Source organism: Marmota flaviventris, chromosome 2, assembly GCF_047511675.1.
Source record: "Marmota flaviventris isolate mMarFla1 chromosome 2, mMarFla1.hap1, whole genome shotgun sequence".
In the NCBI taxonomy this organism is placed as follows: Eukaryota; Metazoa; Chordata; class Mammalia; order Rodentia; family Sciuridae; genus Marmota; species Marmota flaviventris.
The window spans coordinates 160,507,593-160,528,415 of NC_092499.1; the positions used below are offsets into that span (position 1 = coordinate 160,507,593).

The 20,823-nt window shown below is 37.8% G+C and overlaps 1 protein-coding gene across 3 annotated transcripts in view; it reads left to right on the forward strand.

Annotated features, from left to right (window-relative positions):
- Positions 1 to 123: 123 nt before the first annotated feature.
- The window catches only part of Dzank1 (double zinc ribbon and ankyrin repeat domains 1), a 79,089-nt gene continuing 58,389 nt past the window's right edge, over positions 124 to 20,823 (forward strand). For 2 of the 3 annotated variants that reach the window (XM_027920896.2, XM_071607366.1), the window contains exons 1-6: positions 124 to 135; positions 1,758 to 1,874; positions 5,434 to 5,587; positions 13,546 to 13,657; positions 15,029 to 15,125; positions 16,235 to 16,359. In XM_027920896.2, coding sequence (XP_027776697.2) covers positions 1,766 to 1,874; positions 5,434 to 5,587; positions 13,546 to 13,657; positions 15,029 to 15,125; positions 16,235 to 16,359 — 597 coding nt within the window. In that variant the 5' untranslated portion in view covers positions 124 to 135; positions 1,758 to 1,765. Of the gene's footprint in view, positions 136 to 1,757; positions 1,875 to 2,993; positions 3,069 to 5,433; positions 5,588 to 13,545; positions 13,658 to 15,028; positions 15,126 to 16,234; positions 16,360 to 20,823 lie in introns of all 3 variants that reach the window. The other variant, XM_071607365.1, reaches the window with a different exon arrangement.

Below are 20,823 nucleotides of genomic sequence, written 5' to 3' on the forward strand. Positions count from 1 at the left end.
GCCCAGTGACAGGGGCGGGGCTGGTTGCTAGGAGGCCGATTTTTCCGCCAATCATTTGCCCAGTTCCCAGTGGGCGGAGCGCGCTCACCGCGTCTGTGGTAACCCGGGCTGCGGCAAAGGAGCCTGCAAGAGGCGGTGAGAGACAGGCAACCGGGTTGGGGGAGGCTGAAGTGCCTTGGGGGTCCTGATCTCGGTCCTCGTGACTGCTGGAGGAGGAGGAGGAGGGCCTCCTTTACTCCAACTAAAGGACGCAGGCGTTCCTGACTGCCCCTGATGGACCAGGGCGAGGACCCTATAGGGTCCTATAAGCAAGAAGATGGTGCAGGTGGAGGTAGTTGGGAGGTGGTGGTGGGGTGCTGTTGACCGCCCTCTGCGGTTTGAATCTAGTGATCAGACATTTTTCTCGGTCTCCTTCGCTTGAGGCCCACTGGCCTCCCAAGGGCAGCTACTAGTTCCATGCGCGAATTATTCTATCCATCAACTATTTATGTCTTTTCAAGTATTTTTATTTTAAATGCTTCTCACTTGAATGGAAATGTGCGTAAGGGCACGTTCTCCCGTACTCCCGTGTTCCCGTGTTCAGTCACACTTTTGTCAGGCCCAGTGCTGCGCTAGTATCCGCAGTTTAGATTTTTTTTTTTTTTTTTTTTTGGTACTGGGGATTGAACTCAAGGGCATATAACCACTGAGCCACATCCCCAGCCCTTTTTTGTATTTTATTTAGAGACAGGGTCTCACTAAGATGCCTAATGCCTCCGTAGGTTGCTGAGGCTGGCTTTGAACTTGTGGTCCTCCTGCTCCCACAGTTTATATTCTTGGCTCTCAATCTGGAACTATCCAACAAGGGAGGTTTTAAGTTCACTCCTTAAGTTTAGTTATCCCACTCATACAGTCTGAGACTGAAAATGCAAAGATGTTCAGAGCAACTGTGTGTAAGAGTTGCCACAACCAAAACTAAAGACACTAGATATAGTCTAATGCCCAAACACAAATTGATGCATAAGTGTACATAAGTGTATGGAAAATTGTAAATTTAAAAATGAGGATGCAAAAATTAGACTTTAAAAGTTGAGTGAATATGGAAGTTATAATTAGCACTTTCCAACTTCTTGGAAGGCATATTCTTGGAAGGCCTCTGTACTGGTAATTAATAATTTATAAGTACAACAGATTAAAGTGGGAGACTTGTGTTTGTTGATCACTGTTTATATCTGTACTAACTTCCTTTCTCTTCAGAAGTGATGCTTTGCAGTCCTTCTAAAGTGTCTATGTAGCTATCAAATTTAAGAACCACTGTGGTGGTTCCTGGACCATGGACCTGAAGCTTTCCCAGAAGAGTTGGCTCTAAATGAACACTTTGTGCTGCCTGCACAGTTCCTTCTGGTCACCCTCTGTGATGACTTGCTTGAGGTCAAGGGTGATGGCCCAATAATTGAAGGAAAGAAAGGGTTATAATAATCCAGACGGAATTGAGTTCAGAGCATTAGTGATGGTCTCTGTTCTGTTTTAGCCATTTAATTTGTCCATTTAAAATGACTCCATTATCCCATCTCATTCATTCATGCTCTTTCTCAACAGCAAAAATAAAGCTGAAATGTAAATTATTTCAATTAAAATGGGATGATATTTGTAAGTGGCATAATATTCTCTTTAGGTTACACTAATTTTGCCATATTTAAGTAAGTTGCTGCTCTTCAGTTCTTGTATTCAGATATAGGTGCTTAATAGAATTTATTTTTATCCTTTTTTTTTATAAGGAGAGAATATGACTGCTGGTTCGGTGTGTGTCCCTCAGATCATACCACTTCGGGTGCCTCAACCTGGAAAAGCAAATCATGAAATTGATAACAATACTTTTTTGGAAATGAAATCAGGTAGGAATCATATGTGTTGGAAATTGTTTAAAATAACATTGTCATACTCTTTGTGTTCATGTGGTTGCTGATTCATCTCTTTATATGCTTTCTATACTCAGGATGTTGGGAAGTTTGTAAAACTTCCACAATTCCAAACAATGTTGTACTTTGGTTGTTTAAAACATGGTATATATTTAGATTAAATGGTTAGCTTTGACTAAGCTCTCATTTATATAGGTACACAGTTCCAATTGATTCACCTTAGTTGAATTTAATTTTAATTAAATTTAAAAATTAAAAAAAATTAAAATTTAATTTTAATTTTCCCAGGAAGCTTGTTATTTTGCTTGGATAATAAATTTAACTTACTATGGGCTGGGGTTGTGGCTCAATGGTAGAGTGCTCGCCTAGCAAGCATGAGTTCGAACCTCAGCACCACATAAAAACAAAATAATGTGTCTACCCACCTATAACTAAAGATACATAAATAAATGAATATTAAATAAATAAATAAATAAATTTAACTTACTAATACAGACTTTCAAATGTCTCAGTTTAGAAATGGAATCCTATCTTTGACAACATCTGATGACGTACGGCACTTTACATAGCCTTTCTGAGTCTCAATTTCCTTAGAGTAAGATAAAGTTAGTCATATCTGCCACTTGGAGCCATTGTAAGGACTGAGTGACTTGGTATATATGTGAGGTGGACAGGATCCAGCATGTAATAAAATATATTTTAACTATTATAAAAATAAAAGAGAGACTATATCTCCTGGTAATATTTATTCTTCAAACTCTTAAATGTATCTATATACATACACACACATGTACATTTAATGAACATGAGAAATGAAAGCTTTATAGATCCAAAATTTGAAGAAATATTTGTCTAAAAAAGATTTTGAAACTCCAATTATATATTTTAATAAATGTATACAAACTACCTACATTTCTAGTATGTCTCCTATGCTTCCTAGACTAAGAATTCCAACTAAGAATATGGTTACATTATACTATGTCCTCCTTTATCTTAAAAGCTAATTTGATTTTTAAAAATAAGGAACCAAAATTAAAATGTAAATATGTGTGCTCATAGTTCTTATTTTGATACAAGTTTTTGTTTTGATACAAGGTCTCACAAAGTTGCTGAGCTGTCCTCAAACTTGTGATCCTATTGCTTCAGCCTCCCAAATACCTGGGATTACAGGTATATGGCACTATGCCTGGAAAGATACTATTTTTTCAATCTCAGAAATTAGCAAAATTAAAAGAAAAATAGGTAACATACTTTATTGGGGAGATTGTGGTTAAATAGGCATTTTCATGCATGGCGGGTGGCAGTGTACGTTGCTTAATCACCCAGGGAATGCAGTTTGAATATATTAATCAAAAGTACAAATGCAAAGTCAGGCTCAGAGGTATGTCCTAGAGTCCCAGCTACTCAGGGAACTGTAGCATGAGACTTTCGAGTTCAAGGACAGCCTGGGCAACATAGCTAGACACTATCCTAAAAATGTTTACAAATGTACATACCTTTTGATCTATTAGTACTATTTCTACATATTTGTTTTATAGATGTACTTACAAAAAGAATTCTTTATAGGATTGTTCATTACAGTGCTTATGTTTGCAAAAGAAAAAAGAAAAAAAAAAGCAAACAACCTAAGTGTCCCTCTTTAGAGAGTTAAATTGTTGTTCACCTGAATGAGGAGATTGAATGCAGTCATAACAAAAAAAAAAGAGAATGTTCTTTATGTGTCAAAATAGAACAATTTCCAAGACATGTTAATAATTGAAAAAAGAAAAGAAATGTATGGAACAGGATATAGTATGCCACCATGAGTGTTAAAAGGGAGGGGAAAATAAGACTATATACCTATATGTACCAATAAAGTTTTTTTGGGGGGGGTACGAGGGATTGAACTCAAAGGCGCTCAAACCCTAAGCAACATCCCCAGGACTATTTTATATTTTATTTAGAGACAGGGTCTCACTGAGTTGTTTAGCACCTTGCTGTTGCTGAGGCTGGCTTTGAACTGATGATCCTCCTGTCTCAGCCTCCTGAGATGTTGGGATTACAGGTGTGTACCACCACACCCAGCCCAATAAAATGTTTTTTGAAGGACACTCAGTATACCATTGGTTGTCTTTGGACAGCCAATGTGAGCTCTAATAGGGAGAATTTTCATTGTATAGCATTTTTAAACTTTTGAATTTTTAATCATGAATTTATTGCATTTATTTTTTTAAATATTTATTTTTTAGTTTTTTAGGTGGACACAATATCTTTATTTTATTTTTATGTGGTGTTGAGGATCAAACCCAGTGTGCCGCACATGCCAGGCGAGCGCGCTACTGCTTGAGCCATATCCCCAGACTGCATTTAATTTTTTTCAGGAATTACAAGAATCATTTACCAAGTCCAAAAAATATATAATAAGTCATTTCTTAAGAAATGCTGAAGGCTCTGCCAGGCCTGGTGGCAGACACTTGTAATCCCAGCAGCTTGGGAGGCTGACAGAGGAGGATCACAAGTTCAAAGCCAGCCTCAGCAGTGGCAAGGCACTAAGCAACTCAGTAAGACCCTGTCTCTAAATAAAATACAAAATAGTGCTGGGGATGTGACTCAGTGGTCAAGTGCCCCTGAGTTCAATCCCAGGTATTGTACCCACCACCACCAAAAAAAAAAAAAAAAAAAGAAAGAAAGAAAAGAAATGCTCAAGGCTAGGGGTATACGTTAGTAGTAGTACAGTTACCTAGCATGTGCAAGGCCCTGGGTTGAATCCCCAACACCACAAAACAAAATGAATGAAGAAATGCTCAAAAAAATTAAAAATTAATTTCTGTTTTCTATGTGGATGGTGTTGTCTTAAAAACTGACCCCTATTCTATTTGTATCAATGCCCTGTTAGAGACACAAAAGAGCATAATGGTTCGGGACTGGGGTTGTGGTTCAGTGGTAAAGCACTTGCCTAGCACAAGTGAGGCCCTGGGTTTGATTCTCAGCACCACATATAAATAAATAAAAAATAAAGGTACTGTGTCCAAGAGCATAATGGTTCAAGAACATAAGCTATGGTTTCAACTGACCAGAAGTCATACCATAATGCATCTATTATTTAGGAAGTTTGTTAATCTCTTAGTGACTCAGTTATCTTATCTAGAAAATGGGCATAAAATAGGGACTCAGATTTATACAGATGAAGTCAGAAGTGAGCTCATTTGGGCTGGGATTGTGGCTCAGCAAGAGCCCTCGCCTAGCACGTGCAAGGCCCTGGGTTCCATCCTCAGCACCACATAAAAATAAATAAATAAAATAAAGATATTGTGTCTAACTACAACTAAAAAATAAATATTTTTTTTAAAAAGAAGTGAGCTCATTCATGTAAAGCACTGTGCTAACACAGAGAAAGAATTATTGTTAGTTATTTTTAGTTATTTTCATATATATTCAAATTCATATGTGTGAATTTGTATGTGTAGAAACTCCTCAAATAACTGACCTTTAGGCATTATTCAGGGGCTAGCCTCTTTAGTGTTAATTTATAGTTATCTTGTTTTGAATTTTTCAGATACCCCAGATGTCAACATATATTATACCCTGGATGGTAGCAAACCTGAATTTCTGAAGAGAATTGGTTATGGAGAAAATAATACGTTTAAGTATACAAAACCTATTACTCTGCCTGATGGAAAAATACAAGTTAAAGCTATTGCAGTCTCTAAGTAAGTTAAGAAAGTGGTGATCAGACTGATTTATAATATAATGACATTATGTTCTGATTTTACTTATTTATTCCTTTGAGAATTAGTGTTGCATTAGAAAGACACAAAAAACTTAATTGTAGCATATGCAAGTAACTCATTGTTTTATTTGCATTTTACTGAGGTATGCTGTAAAGTGCACAAATCATAAGTGCATTCAATGAAGTGAAATCAATAAGCTCAATGAAGTATCACTGTGTATTAACATTGCTTTTATTTCAAATTCCACTTTGGGTCTTCAGGAAGAAAGAGCCTGCCTAGGGCTGGGAACCTCCTCTAAAGAGCTTCTCCTGGCTCTGAGGAAAGCATTGCATTTACTGGATGGTTCTTATTCCTCAGGATGCAGCCTACAACAGCACCATGATTCACTCTTTCATTTTGTATTAATTTAATTGATCTTTGAAGCTGTTGTCTTTTCACAAAAGTGGAGGGCATTAGACACTTTATTCTTCCTTTCCCACTTGGTGCTTTTTAACCATTTTGAAACCTTTTTGAAAAAACTATTAATTTGGAAACCTTCACCATATGTTGTAGGGGAAAAGCCTCAATTGCTTAGCAAGTCTGTGTGATTGTGATGGAAGAATCATTTTGTTCAGCAAGACCGGTTTGGCCACATTTCAGGAATCTATTTAAGCGCCAAATCAAATACCTGTTGGCCCCAGACTCCCCCTGCTGGCTGAACTACTGCATGATCCTTTTTTTAAAAAAAATATTTTTAGCTGTAGATGGAATATCTTTTTTTTTTTTTAATGTGGTGCTGAGAATTGAACCTAATGCCTCACACATGCTAGGCAAGCGCTATACCACTGAGCCACAACCCCAGCCCACTGCATGACTTTTTGAAAAGAGGGGCAACTTTACCAAAGATGACTGTTTTGGCATTTGAAAATTAAAAAAAAAAAAAATTAAAGATAAAATGTATCTGGGCGCAGTGGTGTATGCCTGTTAGTCCCAGCGGCTCAGGAGGCTGGGGCCTGAAGAATGTGAGTTCAAAGCTAGCCTCAGCAAAAGCGAGGTACTAAGCAACTCAGTGAAATCTGTCTCTAAATAAAATACAAAATAGGGCTGGGGATGTGGCTCAGTGGTTGAGTGCCCCTGAGTTCAATCCCCAGTACCCCCTCAAAAAAAAAAAAAAAAAAAAAAGAGCGAGACAAAATAACCCCTTAAATGCATCATTGTTATTTACTAAATACTGGAATCTTGTTTTTTTCCACTTACCAAGGCACTTCTTTTTAAAACATTTTTTAAAATTTGTTTTAATTGGTTATTTATGGCAGTAGAATGCATTTATACACTTTGATATATCATACATAAATGGGATATAATTTCTCATTTTTCTGAGTGTACATGTTGCAGAATCATATTGGTCATATAGTTACATATATACATACAGTAATAATGTATGTTTCATTCTACTGTCTTTCCTATCCTCCATCCCCTCCGCTGTCCTCTAAGCCACTTCTATCAAAACAAATCATCTCAATTATCATTAAAAATTAGAAACCTAAGTACTGATTTCCAATATAATGACATTATGTTCTGATTTTACTTATTTATTTCTTTGAGAATTAGTGTTGCCTAATATTGGAAGGCAGGGCCCCTTTAGGAGCTGCAAGTAGAATTCAGATAAAGAAGTAGTTTGAAGGAGGTAGTAAAGCTTTCACAAGAGTTTAAAAATAAAATCTTTATGCCTCTCACCAACTTTTTAAAAGTTTTTATTTTTTGTTTCTTTTAGTTATACATGACAGTAGAAAGTATTTTGACATTCTCATCCAACTTTCTCTGTGCCCACTGAGTGCTTTAGTAACACTGAAGTATTTCAGATGTGCTCAGTTTCCAGGCTGGCCTCATGCTTGTGGTCCTCCTGTCTTAGCCTCCCAAGTCCCTGGGATTACAGGTGTGCAACATTGTTCCTAGATAAAATAGTTTTTTATGGAAATTATGCTGCTTTATTTAAGTCAGTTTCTAGGTACTTAAGGTAATTTCTTAGTAAGGAGTCAAAGGACTTTAAATGAGAGTGCAACACTTGAAGGTCATTAACATATTAAGAGGAAAAATTGTCATGAAATTTCAAATGACAGAGGAAAATGTTTATTATATAAAGAGTGAAAAAAAATAAGGCACAAGTTTACACTTATGACTTTAACTGCACTTTAAAATGCATAGAGAAAAGACTGGAAGAAAACATGCCAAACCTTAGCAGTCACTGCCTTTGATGACAAAATTATGTATGTTTGCTTTTTATTCTTGATAACTTTAACAGCTTCCAAAACTTAACTTTTGTGATAATAAATAAAGGGATAAATAATAAATAAAGGATATCGGAAATTACATAACTAGTTCTTCTCAACTTTGTCTGCTGAATCGGCTAGTCATTATTGCATAACAAACCATTCTAAAATTTAATGTCTCAAAAAAACAATTGCATTTGTTAATTATTCTGTGGGTCAGTATTTTGGATTTTTTTCAGTTTGTTTGTTTTGTTTTGCTACTGGCGATTTAACCCAGGGGCACCTTACCACTGAGCCCCATCCCCAACCCTTTTGCTTTTTATTTTGAGACAGTCTCACTAAGTTGCTCAGGGTCTCGCTAAATTGCTGAAGCTAGCCTTGAACTTGTGATCCCCCTGTCTTAGCCTCTCAAGCTGCCAGGATTATAAGCATGTGCCACTCTACAGTATTTTGATGTGTATTCAGGAGGTGGTTCTTCTAATTATCTTGCCTGAGATCAGTTACATAGCTGTCTTTTTTTGTTGTTGTTGTTCATCTTGAATTGGATGGTCTCATGACTTACATGTCATGTTTGGTGCTGGCTATAGGCTGGGGCCATGTCTCCTGCAGGGTATCTTTATGTTTTCACAAGGTTCCCCAGTTCTAAAATGCAGTAAGAGAAAGGACAAGTCCTGCAGATGTTTTTCTAGATTCTGCTTGTGTCATATTTACTTGGCCAAAGTAAATCACATGGCCACACCCAAAGTCAATGTGGTAGGAGATTTTACAAGGGTACGGATGCAGAGAGGTATGGTGGTGCCTCAGAACGCACTATTTTTTTCCACTTTTTTTATTGGTGCATGATAGTTGTACATAATGATGGGATTTGTTGATACATATTCATACATACATATATATAACAATATAATTTGACCAGTATCATGCCCCAGTACTTCCCCTCTTCCTTCCCACCTCCCATCTTCTGATCCCTTTCCTCTACTAATGTCCCTTTGATTTTCATGAGTCCTCCACACTTTTTTTTCCCTTTTCCCTCTCTAGCTTCCACATAGGAAAGAAAACATGTGACCCTTGATCTTCTGAATTTGATTTATTTTGCTTAAAATAATGATCTCTATTTCCATCCATTTCCTGCAAATAACATAATTTTGTTTTCCTTTATGTGAATAAAACTCCATTGTGTGTATATACCTCATTTTCTTTATTCATTCATCTGTTGATGGACGGACACCTAGGCTGGTTCCATAGTTTAGCTATTGTGAATTGTGCTGCTGTAAACATGAGCATGTAGTTTGATGACTTTAATTTTTTAGGATAAATACCAAGGAGAGGTATGGCTGGGTCATATGATGGTTTCATGCCTAATCTTTTGAGGAATATCCATACTGATTTCCATAGTGGTTGTACTAATTTACAGTCTTACCAACAATGTAAAAGTGTTCTTTTTCCTCTACATCCTCTCCAGCATTTATTATTATTTGTATTCTGATGACTGCCATTCTGACTTGTGTGAGATGAAATGTCAGTGTTATTTTGATTTGCATTTTCCTAATTGCTAATGATGTTGAACATTTTAAATACATTTTTGCCATTTGTATTTCTTCTTTTGAGATGTGTCTGTTTAATTCATTTGCCCATTTATTAACTGGGTTACTTGATGTTTGGATGTAAAGTTTTTTGAGTTATTTATATATTCTAGATATTAATCTTCTGTCAGAAAAGTAGCTAGCAAAGATTTTCTTCTATTCTGTAGTTTCTCTCTTCACATTATATAATTGTTTGCTGTGCAGAAAGCTTTTTAATTTGGTGCCATTCTATTTGTTAACTCTTGGCATAATTTCCTGAGCTTTAGGAGGACCCATTATTTTACCAGTCTACCACAGGTGCAAATTAGAATTACCCAAGGAGCTTTGCAGAATCCTGATGCCCAAGTCACACCCAGACCAGTTAAATAACAGTCTCTTGGGGGTAGGACCCAGGCATCAATATTTTAAAATACTGATTATTCAAATATACAGGTGATTCCAATATGCAGCCAATATTGACCACAATGGACATAAAGCAATGGAAAATATGTTTTTGTTTATAGATATTTGATCAACACAATGTTTTGTAAATATATTTTTATTGAAGTATGAAATTCTAGGATGAAAAGAAAGGAATAGGGCATCATTGCAGGTGGATATATGTGTGTGTGTGTGTGAATTTTGCATCCAAGAATGGTTAGAGAAAAGAACATATTTGGACAGGAGGGACCCGGAACTTGGGAACATCTCAGGAAGGGGAAGTGTGTTGCCAGATGTTGATGACCTACATTGATGATCCAGTCCAGAGTCTGTATACTCTCTGACATTTGTCTTGCTTCTTTAAAAGTCTTCTTTGTGGTCAGCAATGTCCCATCTTGGTATGATATCATTTAGTAGTGTGTTGGCAATGAACTTGCAGGGTTCTGCCTTCTCCCTCACTGACCTCATATAGGGGTCACAATCAATTAAGCCCAGTAGAGATTAAAAACTACCTTGAACTGAAGATACGGAATTGGACTCAGGTCCTCTGAGGATAATTGTTTTCTTCAGTAGAACTATGAGGGACTCCCCAGTTTTGCAACAATGGTTGAGAAAACAGATTTTCAGTGTACTGCAGCTCATCTCATAGACCCCCATTTGTAGCCCCTTGGCACACATAATATGCCCTAAAATGTTACTTCTCTACCTGGAGGTCATAATTCAAGCTCATTGTGTAGAGGCACATTCCAAGAGACAGTACAGTATGTTCTGCTTATGTGAAGGAGTAGATCCAGATGTTATCTACATAGGCAGCCACAAAGGCAAGAAGAAAACTACTTTGAGAGATGTTGTTTAACGATGTGTAAAGAGGACAAAGCTTAGTGACCCTCAGATTTGGATTTTAATCCTAGTTCTATCACTTACTCTGTGTGCCCTTGATTAAATTGTGTGGACTTCTGACTCATTTTTCTCGTTTGTTAAATGAAGTTGTGAGGATTAGAATTAACACACTTAATACAACACTTGGGTTCACACTTGCAGTAGCAGTTGCTGTTGTTTGTTTTTTTGATTCTTAGCAAAGAGCTAAAAGATTGCTATTTGCTATTGTGTGAACCAACTCAAAAGACATACCTCGTATTTGAAATGTTTATGCCTGGGTAAACAAATGGTTTTTACTCAACCCTTTTAAGTTCCTACACGATAGGTTTTCAATTGGGCATAATTTTCCCCCCACAGGACATTTGATAATGTCTGGAAACATTTTGGTTATCATATATAGGGTGATAATGTGTTTATAGTGGCAGAGGCCAGGGATGCTGCTAATCATTGTACAAGGCACAGGACAAAACCCTTGAAGAAGAATTATCTAACCCCAAATTTCAGTAGTTTTCAGTGGGTTGAGAAAATATGACCTAGATCAAGTTGTGGAATATCCATAGATGCAGCTCATAACTCCCTTGCAGCCATTCAAGTAACTTGGTATTTTATTGTGAGACTAGAGCTACACAAAAATAATTTTCTGTTTGGATGTACTTCATGTTGATACTTCCAAAGATACATAGTTAAGGTCTCCAGAATCTAGCCCTTAACAAAACTTTATATATTTTTCAAATGGGATTTGGGCTCTGAGTAGGATTTACAATTCCAACCCCAGACCTAGTCCTTTTTCAGGATCATAATCAGGATGAAGTCCTTCTACTTAGCAGGCAAGTTAAGCTGGACTTTGGACCGTTTTTAGCTGGGATAGAGTCCATGAGTGAATGCATTATCTAGGTCCCCAAGGAAAGGGCCAGCTGTGGTAGGGGAGACAACCTGGGCCTTACACCAGTAGAATAAGTGCAAGATATCAGGCTTCCACTCTACAGGACTGGAAGTGCACATTAAGGGAGTTCTGTGATTGTTCAGAATCTGAATGATCCCTGATTGAAGATGTTTGTGATATCAGGGAAGTGTGCTAATAAGGAGGACAATTAGATTTTAAATTCCATACCTAGAGCCAAAGGTGACTTTGCAGATGACTTGGATCCTGAGGTGAATGAGTTAAGCATGTAGTTAATATAAATGATCATTTATATGTGCATTCACACATTTATGCATCTATAAATTTGGTTTTGATATTTTTAAGTGCTTTCCCAGTGTTTAGCTACCTGTGATTCACTCTAGCCAGTGAACTTGCAAGTATCCTTTGATTATAGAAAGCCAGGCATATTATTTCTTTACTATAGCCTCTCAGGTAGATAGTGGTTGTTTAGATGAATTATATATATATTTTAAAAATATTTATTCTTTAGCTGCAGTTGGACACAATACCTTTATATTTTATGTGGTGCTGAGGATCAAACCCAGGGCCCCATATGTGCTAGGCAAACGTTCCACTGCTGAGCCACAACCCCAGCCCTGAATTGTATATTTTTGAGAATTTCTTCTCCATCTTCCAAAATGTAGCTTATAACTTCTGTATAAGTTTCAAGCCTTTGGGGATGCTTATTTACTTAAAGGTTAACATTTTTTAAGAAATAGAAAAAATGTATGTGTAAGGAGTCTGAGAAATTGTAGAAGAAATGCTAGTGAAACTGACATAAAATATATCACAGACCAATATGAAAATCAACAGAAGTGAAGCAGACAAAGGACAGACATTGAAGGAAGAAGATAGTTGAAATGTGAAAGTATTAAATGTCTGGGCAGATCAAACAAAATGACAGGCTGTGAGTCACCAGGGAGACATAGTTATATAGAGAGAGTAACATAGGAAACTGCTCCTGTTATAAGTTTTCAGTACACATCACATAAATACACCAAGAACTGGTTTCTGGAAATATAAACACGATGAAGGCAGTCTGACCAACTGAGACTCCCATACTGTGAGGAAGTTCAAGCTATCCATATGGAGGAAGAACAGGGATAGAAGAGAGAGGGAGAGGGAGAAGGGGAAAAGAGAAAGAAGTTATTTGAGGGAAGAACACATTTTGGAAATGCAGCCCAAATGAGCCTTCAGTTGACTCTACTTCTCCTGACACCTGATGTCAATCACATGAAAGAGAGCAAATGAGATCTGCCCAGCAGAGACCAGTTAATCCACAGATTTGTGTTTTAAGACACTACATTTGTGGGGTACTGTGTTAGCTTTCCATCATTATGACAAAAATTTGAGAAAAATCAGCTTAAAGAAAGATTTATTTTGACTTATAGTTTTAAGGTTTCAGGCCATGGTCACTTGGCCCCACTGCTTTGGGCCTGTGGGAAGCAGAACATCCCAGCAGGAAGTGAGAGATGAAACAAAGCTGCTTACCTCCCCGTGGCCAGGAAACAGAGAGGAGGGGCCAGGGTCCCATATCACCTTCAAGAGCATGCCTCAAATGACCTAATTTCCTTCCAGTAGTCCCCAACACCTGAAGGTACTACTGTCCTCCACAAGTACCATCAACTGGGACCAAGCCTTCAACATGTGAGCTTTTTGGGGATATTGAAGATTCTGACCACAGCAGGTGATTTGTTACACAGTTAAAGACTCCCAAACAGAATGAGATAAGGAAAGACTTGAAAATTAAGTTTTGATTTCTTCAATTTAAAATGAAATACATTTCATACCAAGACTAAGGAACTTTAAACGGAGTCATTTTAATTGCTAGCTACCTTTTCTTTGAATCTTTGCATAACACACTCTTTCTTTTTTTATTTTCAGAGACTGCAGACAGAGTGGAATTGTAACTAAGGTATTTCAGGTAGATTATGAACCACCAAATACAGTTTCTTCTGAAGACAATGTTGAAAATATTCTCAAAGTTTCTTCAAAGGCAAGTAATGATATTATACATTCAGATTATTACTATATTCTTCGTCTGTCCTTCTCGGTGGGCACACCTTCCCTTTCATTATATCACCTCTGCTTATAGTCAGGTCCTAATTTAAGTAAAGTCAGTATCAGCCATTGCGAAGTGTCTTCACTGATTCCTCAATCTTTGGTCAATTTCTCCTCTACTTTAGAGATTAGAATTCCTACCCAGCAACACTGCCCATGCTCCACTGTCTTCAGTGGCTCTTCCTTACCTACTGAAGAAAGCAGAAAATTTTAGCCTGCCATGCAAGTAATCAGTGTTCATTCTTGGCCTGGCTTTCTTGCCTTGACTGTAATTTTCCCCCTGTGTAAACTCCAGTTAAATTAAACTTATACATGGTGTTTTATCACTGCACCAAGTTTTCTCCTTTTAAAAACATTTTGATCATGTGATTATTTGGTTCTTTGTCAGTCTTTGCCATGTGCTGTAAGCTCCAAGGTGGCATAGAGTGTGGCTGCCATACTCAAAGCCTTGCTCAAGAGAAGGCAGGAGAGGGTGATGAGTATATATGTGGTAAATAGGTTCATCAGGCCAGGAGAAGCTCCCAGTGGGCATAGACTTCTGTTTTGTTGAAATTTTCATTCCCAAAGACTCATCTCTTTGGAGAAAATTCAAGCTATGTGAAGACATTTGAAATTTCAGTCCCTGCATTGTTGGCATAGATAATAATAGATCCAAGTAACAGGGCCAGAGGACAGACTAGTTCACGGTAAGGCAACTAATCAAGAAGTCTCAGTCGGAGTTAACACAGAAAGTTTTTGGTGGTATCCCTTAAGTGAACCTGAAGCCAACGAAGAGGCTGTAGCACCAAAGGGTGGGTGCAGGCATGGGGTGGGGCTCTTAGTGTGTTCAGGGCAAAGACAGCCAGCAGAGACTAAGCTCACATGTATCAGCAGCTGCTCAGTTTGTATCGGGTATAAAGAAAAAAAAAATCTATGGAGAGAAAGTCAGAAATAAGTATTTAAGGCCCTGTGGACAGGCTGTGCACATAAGTCCTATCTTGGTCTGATCCCACCCTAGCTCTGCCCCGTGGATCTGCTGGTCCTCTTGTTATTACTCTCCCATGAATGTAACATCCTATCTTGATGTGCTGCTCCCTGCTTCCTGGTTTGGCCACTTGACTTGAGACCTAGACATGCTACTAGCCAAAAGCCTAGATTCAAAGCTCTGTGTTTCCCCACAGTAAGGTGAAACAGAGATCACTTTGTAAAAACTACTGTAAACCATTTCAAGGAAGAAATGTATGCCATGACACTGTCTCTATCATGTAGCTTTTAATTTTCACATTCTCAGTGGGTATCAAGTGATATGTAATCTCTTCATTCCTAGGAATTAAAAAATGGATTTGTTGGACCAAAATTAAAGAAGAAATATAAGAACACTGAAAATAAACCTAGTTGGAATGTTAACCTTAGAAAGTTTCCAGGTATGATGTGATAGCATGAAGATAAGGTTCACTATTTATTCTAAACCCACCAAACTGGTTCACTGCATGTTCACTGCATATTCTCTTACTTGCAGAAGTGTTGGAATAAGAAACACTAGAATAGGAAAGTAGGCTGTAATTTGAATTCTAGTGCTTTCCTAGCTAACTAGCCTAAAGCCATGAAGGATAACCAAGCAGTCCAACAGTGTTATATTTATTGATTCATTGCATTGAGGGGACCACACACCATGGAATCATGGTGTGTCTCATCAAGCAAGGGAAAAGATAAAAGTTGAAGGGTTTGGGGAAAGAGAGAAGTTTGGTTGAAATTGAAATGAAAGAAGAGGTCTGGGGATATGGCTCAGAGGTAGAGCACTTGCCTAGCATATTCAAGGCCCTGGATTGTATTGCCAGTGCCTCAAAAATTAATATATAAATAGTTTTACAAAATAATTGAAAGCAGAGTTTTAATAGGCTCAAAGCAGAGCTAACTATGTGGGAACTGAAGCATCACGTGTGCACTGAAGTTCTGTCACTTTGTAAACTATAGATACACATGGAACATTATGTTCAGAGACCCTACTATGCAGCTCAGCACAAGGATTAGAAACTGAGACTTCTTCTCTCTGTGACTTAAATTCTCCTGGCAAGAGTCGATATTTTGATATTTGTTCTTACTGATACAATTTGAAAGAGAAGAATTTCTGATAATCTATGATTTTTGAGGAAAATTTTTCCTCAACAAGTGAGCAGTAGATTACTTCAAGAGGAAGCTGTTATGACATTTCTCAGCTGCAATATATGTCCTTGGGAGAACTAATGTAACCACCTAGCCTTGCAATTGGATTGATCTGTCTGTTTTCCTAAGATGATGTGGGATGTTATAGAATATAACAAGGAAGATAATTTTCTCAGTCTGGGCTTATTTTTCCTTTCTCAGTTCTTATTCACTGAGTTGGGGAGGGTGTCTCTTTATATAATTGTTACTTCTAGGGAGAGAATGTGATGACAGTGGTCCCTTATTTAAAAGCTTTCTAACTACACAGACATTTGCATGATTTAACAAAATTACAGATGCTCACGGAACAATGTTTTTAATATAATTGCAGACCTTGAGTTAGATGAAAGAACTGACCCTAAAACTCTGAAAGATCTTCGCTTCTCAGAAAGCCCATTAGAAATCCCAGCTTACCATGAAGGATCAAGTTCTAGACCACCCACTCAACAGTCCCAGGTAACTTTTAAGGAAAATCCATAGGGTGTGAAGATACTTCCCATATTTTTAATGCTTCCCATGAACTATTTTAAGGCAGCTTTTGACCATGTGCCAGTGTTGGCATACTGTGTTGCACAAGAAAAGTCTCTATATATTCATTCATAGGGCTGTCATTGTATTGGGGTTGTGGGCAAACAGATAATAATCAAGTAATTAATCACACACAAAAAAATGTTGAACAGTAGTAAGAGTCACAAACAAGACAAACAGGATAATGAGGTAAATCAATGGTTCTCAACTTAAGTGGGGTCACCAGACCAGCAGCATCAGTATCACATGAGAGCTTATTTGAAATGCTTATTCTCAGGCCCTGCTGAATCAGAGACTCTGGGTCTGACCACAGTGATCTTCATTTTATTTAACCCTCAAGTTAGAGAGGCCTTGAGATTGAGAATGTCTGTGAAGGAAGAACAAGTGTTGTTTAAATTGGGAGAGGGGCTTCCTTGAAGAGGTGACATTTGAATTGGACTTTGGAGATGAACTTTCAGAAGCCGGCAACGTAAAGATCTTGGGGGAAATTATTCAACAACAGTCAAAATGAGGACAGCAAAGTGAGGGATCTCAAGGAAGCTGGTGTGGATGAAGCTTGATGAGCAAGGTAGGAGATGACAGGGGAGGTGAGCTGGGAACAGAGTGCCTAGACCTGTGTTTCTCAGATATGGCTGCACATCAGATTCACTTAAGGTGTTTCAGACCAATCCTGGGACCTAATCTTGAAAATTTGGGTTGGTTGGTTGTTTGGCATGGTTTGTTTTTAAAAATGCATTGTCAAGTGATTCTATGTGCAAACATGGTTGAAAATCACAAATACTAGTCCCATTGTAAAGAATTGGGTTTTTATTCTGATTGTAAGGGGAATATATATGGAGCATAAGACATAATTCCATTTATATTTTAAAGTTCCTCTTGTGCCAGAGATTAGACTATAGAAGACAATGAGGGGAACATCATTTCCAAGGTGTTTGCTCCAGGCAAGAGATGATGGTATCTTGGACAAAGGTTGTAGACATAATGAGGACAGGAGTTCATAGGCATCTAAACAGGTTTGACTGAGGGATTAGATAAATGGGATGAGAGAAAGGGAGGAACCAAGAATGACTTACAAGATTTTGGCCTGAGCATCTAGAGATGATGGTAGCATTAACTGAGATGGGCAAGATGAGAGAAGAGCAAGTGTTCAAGGGCTCATTGGATATTCAAGTGAGAGTGTTGAACAGATTATTGTATATGTAAGTTCAAACTCAGCCAAGAGGTCAGGAATGAAGATATACATTTGGAAATTTCATATATAGATGGTATTTAGAGCTGAATCTGAATGAGATCTCTTGCTAAGGGTGTATAGAAGATGAAGAGAAGGTAGCACAAGACAAAATCCTCAACTTAGATGCTATGCAGGGAAGGAGGAGTTTGAGAAGTGGAAAGAAAGCCAGAAGAATGTGGTGCCATGGAAGCCAAGTGAAGGAAGAGTTTCAAGGAGATAGCAGGGGTCATCTATGTCATACATTGCTGAGACTTCAGCCTACCCAAGCACAGAGAATTGCTCATTGAACTTGGCAAGATGGAAGTAGTTTAAGATCCTAATAAAAGCCATATTAATACATTGTCACTACTATAACACAAGAAAGATACACGTATACTAATTGCCTACTATTATTATAGTGCTTTGATTTTTCAATGTTTATAAAATCTATTTTAGACTTTTTTGGCATCTAAGGTCAAGCCAGAAACTCTTATTGTCTTTCTCCTATTTGAGCCCCAAGTAGAATATACCAGGAGTTACATTTCTATCTAAACACAACTGTTTCTGGTATACCTATGATTCCAATGCTGCTCATATTTACCATTAAATACAAAAGAGGCAAAAAAAAAAAAAAAAAACTAGTTCCCAAATCTGATTGCACATCAGATTTACCTGGAGAAAATGTAACTATATATGTAAATTCCCCCCTACACTTCCTGAAAACCTCCTGAAGAGTTTTAGTCCATAAACCTGGGATGAAGACCACGTTTGACTTTGATGATTAGTCCAGTCAGAATCCCTAGCCAAGAAAGCCAATTATCTTAGTCCTGAGGTCAAGTAGTTACCTTCATTTCCAGTCTCCAATGCTGAGGTGTAACACCACCTGATCTCCTGGGTTCTTCCAGATGCCCAATCACCGTATTTTTTTGGTGAACCATAAAGTCCAGGTTAGGGACCACAGATCTGGTAGTCTGCTTGCAATCTCCACTAAATAAAAAGGCAACCACCTCTACAATGGAAAATTGCCCTTTTCAATCTTCTGGAAAGAATGATTACCTGGACCCGTGAGAACACTCAACTCCACTGCACAGCAGTGTGGCACAAATAATAATGCTTTTGAGATAAAAAGTATCATTTTGAAGAATGAATGGTATAAGTCAAGCACAATAACTATTTTTAACAAAACAGTCTCACATGGGCCATAATTATTTGAATGTGTCTGGAAATAGTTATTTTCTCTGTGCATGAATATTTGGATTACCTTGCCCACTTAGTTGTTTTAAGAGTTGTTTTCAAGGGAAAGATAGAGTGAGATGATACATAAAGATTCCAAGATCCAGAATCTTTTTTAAAATATTTATTTTTTAGTTATAGGTGGACATAATATTTTTATTTTATTTTTTATATGGTGCTGAGGATTGAACCCAGTGCCTCACGCACGCAAGGCAAGCGCTTTTCCTCTGAGCCACAATCCCAGCCCTAAGATCCAGAATCTTAAAGAACTAGGAATATAGAGACAAAGTTTGGGGAATTTGACTAACATTCAGAAAGCCAGGGAGGCCCGAAAAGAACCATGACAAATTTTTCTTCTACTATTGTTCTTCATATTGTTAAGAGAGACTTCTCACTTGGTGCAGTGGCACATGTCTATAATCCCAGTAGCTAGGGAGGCTGAGGCAGGAGGATTGCAAGTTCAAAGTCAGCCTCAGCATCTAAGTGAGGCCCTAAACAACTTAATGAGACTCTGTCTTTAAATAAAATACAAAATTGGGCTGGGCATGTGAATCAGTGGTTAAGCACCCCTGGGTTTAATCCCCAGTACCAAATATATATGGAGAGAGAGAGAGAGATTCTTCTAAACATTTCAACTGAATCCCATTTGCAGCTGCTTCATCAAATATTGGAATTAATGATACTGTTGAGTGTTAAAATGTGTCAGCAACCTTTAAGGAGGCAATGCTTGACCTCTGAGTTTAGTATCTTGCCTAGGGGTGCTTTCAGAGTCAGGCAGCAGGGTAGAAGGTAAATGGCAGCTGATACTGGCTTTAATGTGAAGGCACAAGGGATGTGAGTTCTGTGATGATGTGTAATGCCCCAGTGAGCTAAAGGGGTCACTCTACTCAATGCCATACAACTACTGACAAGAGAGACTATAGATTTAGTGTTGCCATGTCTAATGGATTTGCACAAGAAGCCAGAAACTTACATCATTATGTTTAATAACCTTATTTAGAATTTTGACAATTATTAAATTTTGAAACACTGTGGGAGCCAATATAAATGGTCCACGGGCCAAAGGAAACTCAGTAGCACACCATATTTGGCCAATTGAATCACCACTTTGTGGCTTCTGGTATAGGCCTGTTAGATGTAACTTGAAAGCAATAAAAAGAAAAAAAAATCCTGTGGCTGTCATCTCTCCCCACTATCCCTGTGGCCTGCAGAATGAAATCTGAAATCCTAAGCCTGGCATTGTGGTGGACCAAAAATTTACAGGGGACAGGTAGGCCTAGAGTTCACTACATATATTGTCAACATGAACTGAAGCAAGTGACCCAATCTTTCTTGCCTCATCCTCATCTCATAAATGGAAATTATATATTTATCTTGGTATGATATACTCAGATGCGCACAGTATCCTTTCTCTGAAACTCATGTCAAAATGCATGACTGAATCCAATCATAAAGAAACATGATAAAACCAATTCAAAGGATATCCTTTGAATTAACTGGTCTGTTACTCTTTTAAAATGTCAAGATCATGAAAAATAAAGAGAGAACTACTCTAGGTCAGAGGAGACAATAGGGACATGATGCCCAAATGTGGTACTAGGAAAAAATATAAAACTGTAAAAGACATCATCGGCACGACCGATGAAGTCTAAATCAAGATCTGTGGATAAGATGGTAGTAGTGTACCATCTAATGATAACTTTCTGACTTCGATACCCTGTTGTGTAAGAGGACAGCCTTGTACTTAAAGAACTAGGAATATAGAGACAAAGTGCTCATTCAGTTATTTATGGGCAAAGGAACATCACGACTGCAGCTTATTCTCACATAATTCAGAGGTAGAGAAAGAAGGAAAGTGGAGAAAAATACTAATGTAAACAATTGGTCAGGCTGGCTGGACTGGAGTACTATCCATGTGACTTTTTTGTAAGTTTGAAATGATCCCAAAA